At 36.3% G+C, this 3,249-nt stretch overlaps 1 protein-coding gene across 1 annotated transcript; it reads right to left on the bottom strand.

Annotated features, from left to right (window-relative positions):
* Positions 1–328: 328 nt before the first annotated feature.
* On the bottom strand, positions 329–995 carry LOC143629343 (uncharacterized). Its single transcript, XM_077098645.1, has 2 exons — positions 691–995; positions 329–638 (listed from the first exon to the last, which is right to left on the bottom strand). The coding sequence occupies exons 1-2, from the start codon at positions 993–995 to the stop codon at positions 329–331; spliced, it is 615 nt and encodes a 204-aa protein (XP_076954760.1).
* Positions 996–3,249: the final 2,254 nt, after the last annotated feature.

The following is a 3,249-nucleotide window of genomic DNA, read 5'->3' as shown; positions in this document are numbered from 1 at the left end:
TTAGACCAGAGGGATCCTTCACCCTGAGAATCAACACTATAAACGAAGACAAACAACCGAAACTGAATGAATCTGCATCAAAGAATTCTACAAAGACCCTCAAGAAGTCGTCTTTCAAACAATTCCAAAACCGCCTTAAAAACTTAAAGTGAAAACCATCCAGACCCGGCGCCCGGTCACTATCACAATCCTACACCGCATCCCTTATTTCTTCCATCGTGAACGGAGCCACCAAAGAACTTGACTCCACCTCGCTTAATTTCTTAACATCTGATAGAGAGAAAACGGGTCTACGTAAAACCGGTTCCTGGAACCTTTTCTTAAAAAACTAAACCGCGAACTCCTTTATTAGAGTTGGACTCGACACCCACTCACCATTAATACGCAGCCCTTGTAGCCGATTACTACTAAGGTTTGCATTAATAACGCTATGAAAGTATTTTGAATTCTCGTCTCCATCTACGGCCCACCGAACTCTAGTCTTTTGTTTTAAATCTCGGTATTTTATAGATTCAAACTCCTTTACAAAATCCAAACAATCTGCCCGAAGCTCCAACTCAGAATTCGTAAGTGATCTAGACTCCCCTTCTAATTCCAATTTTTGAACAGTTTCCTTTTTTTTCTTTATACCTCCCATCCTTCAAATTATTATATTTAATCAACCACCTTTTAATCTGATACTTTAGCCACCTGAGCTTGGTGGATAACGCCAACTCCGCCGGACCCTCAAACCTGAACCGACTACACTGCTTCACCACAAAATCCTCAAAACCTGTTAAGTCGAGCCAAGAATTGAAAAAAAGAAATAGAATATGACCAAAATCTGAAGCAACCGAGGCAAGTAAAATAGGTCGGTGATCTGAACAATCCTTAGCGAGTAATGTCAACGAAGCAAGTGGCCACCTACCCATGAAATCCTTGCACACCAAGACACGGTCTAGTTTACTAAATTTTTCTCCTTTATCCGAAATATATGTAAAATTCCCACCACCCATTTGGTACTCTTCTAGTTCCGCCTTATCTATGAAGTCATTGAAGGCTTTCGTATTTGTCGCCACGAATTCCGAATTTCACCCGGACCCCGAACCTCGTTAAAGTCGCCAAGTAACACACATAAACCCGGGTTTCAACGGGTCTTTTAATAGGAGTCATTTTCGTTTGGGTTTAAATGGGTCTTTTGAAATCGTAACAATTTGGTTCGGGTCACAACAGGCCAATTTTAGAAGATATCGAGTTAGTTCGAGTTAAAATGGGTCATTCTCAAAGCGTAACGATTTTATTCTGGTCAAAATCATTTTAAAAAGCTTTCGATTTGGTTATGTTGTTAAATGCGCTTTGGACGTGCTTCAGTTTATTAGGGTGCAAGCCTTTTCACATGAAATGTAAAACAGTTTTCGTAGTCAGCTAGTCACTATGCTTGTTAGATCGGTGTATGAACTTTTATGCAACCAACTGTGTTCCCAGCCTAGGAAGAAAAGACTCCCGAATAATTCTTGGATGCTTATCGGGAATCTTTCCTGGATCCCTATTTCTGATTTGCTTGCTTTCCAGACTAATGTTAGTGAAGTTTGTTTGTTTTCTATTAATATTAATTTTTAAAATTTATGAAGTTTATGTTTTAGGGGCAATTTCATATATACCCTTACAAGTATTGAAAATATCATATATACCCACGTAAAACTAAAAATATCATATATACCCTTACAAAGTTATTAATATATCATATATACCCAATTCATTAAAAAAATAACCATATTAACATGGTTAAGTTAGATGCGATAAAAGGTTTACAATGTAGACCATTCGACATGATAAAATCTTCGAAGGATTTGCAGTTTTGAATAAGTGAGGAGAGACGGTTTGGTTGTCATCAAATATGAGAAACGTTGTGTAACATCTGTCTTTTAAAAATAATAAATAAAGAAAGTTTTATTATTTAAATGCGCGTTGTTAGTTAAATTTTGTTAAATAATAATGGGATTGAGTGGTAGGCTTAGGATAAATTTTGTCACAGATATTACATTACTATTATTTTGGAGAAACAAATCATTATTCTTTTGCTTCGAATCGGGAGAGATTGAGACTATTATATGTGTTGGGGTCTGATTTTATTGACATAATGATTATACCCCGGACTTCAGGTGAAGTGTCAACAAGTATATCGGCCAACCTATCAATGTCTTCGAACTCCCGTCTCTCAATCTCGATATGTTTCATTTCGCTAACAAGCTTGCAATATTTTTAATGAAATGATCAAACAATTCTCCAGTCATCATCTCAAAATCACCAAATTCTTTGTTTTCAAAACTTTCATTCTGTTTCTTCTCGGTGTAACTTCAACGTTAAACCAACTCGAAAATTCCATTTTGAAAATTTCAACAATTTTGTGATCACAACGTTTAAGTCTGGTCAATGTGTAAGATCCAAGTCAACGTGTAAGTTCCAAATCAACGGATATGTCAGTCAACGTGTAGGTTCCCATTCAACATGTAAGTTCCCAGTCAACGTATATGTTACACGCTGTGTAAGTATAATGTTTTGATACTTATGCGTTTGACAAACTTATGCATGGAACTTATTATGTGTAATAGATTGCCGATTGTTACTAGGGTGTCATTTGAACTATGTTGTAAATTTTCGTCGTCGTATCGCGCGGGCACCTAATAGTGTGTGTGTGTATTATAAAATCAAACGACATGTTAACCAAACTTAATGTACCATGTAAAACATCTATCCCCTTTATATGGAAATGAAAAATAACTAACTATCTAACTAATCCGGAATCCCGAGCTCATGTGACCATTAGAGGACTCATTCTTCCTTCCCATGTGTGTTTTGACTGGTCCTCCGAGATTCAGGTGAGAATTAGTCATACTAGCTGTTTTAAGCTGTTATATACTTGAGTAGCCTGCAAACAAAAAATAAATATAACGTATAGTCTGTTAGTTCAGGATGTTGGAGCTTATTGGCTACCGGGATACTTGCTAGGATCACTTAGGAGATAAAACGACCCCTAAAAATTGTCCCAAAACATATGACAGCTGTAAACCATAGTTTTACAATGGTTATATTTTTGCTTTTAGCGATAACTAAGATTTGACAGCTAAAGAAAAGAGCTAAGTCTTTGTGCAATTTTAAAAGCATCCCAACCGACACACCTTTAAACTCGATGAGTGTAACATCCTACTTTTGTTAAAATAAATAAAGGACTTTATGTTAATTTAATTGTGTGATTAGTGTTTAAGTTAT

This window comes from Bidens hawaiensis, unplaced genomic scaffold (assembly GCF_021521415.1).
Source record: "Bidens hawaiensis isolate Kalapana, Puna unplaced genomic scaffold, B.hawaiensis_p1.1 tig00005189_1, whole genome shotgun sequence".
NCBI classification, from domain to species: Eukaryota; Viridiplantae; Streptophyta; class Magnoliopsida; order Asterales; family Asteraceae; genus Bidens; species Bidens hawaiensis.
This window is presented reverse-complemented; position numbering and strand designations above follow the sequence as displayed.

Bases quoted from the DNA above. Each gene is read 5' to 3' on its own strand.
- LOC143629343 (XM_077098645.1), bottom strand. From the start codon at position 995: ATGGGTGGTGGGAATTTTACATATATTTCGGATAAAGGAGAAAAATTT. The intron at 639-690 runs GTGGCTAAAGTA...AATAATTTGAAG, and splicing joins GCGTTATCCACCAAGCTCAG to GATGGGAGGTATAAAGAAAA.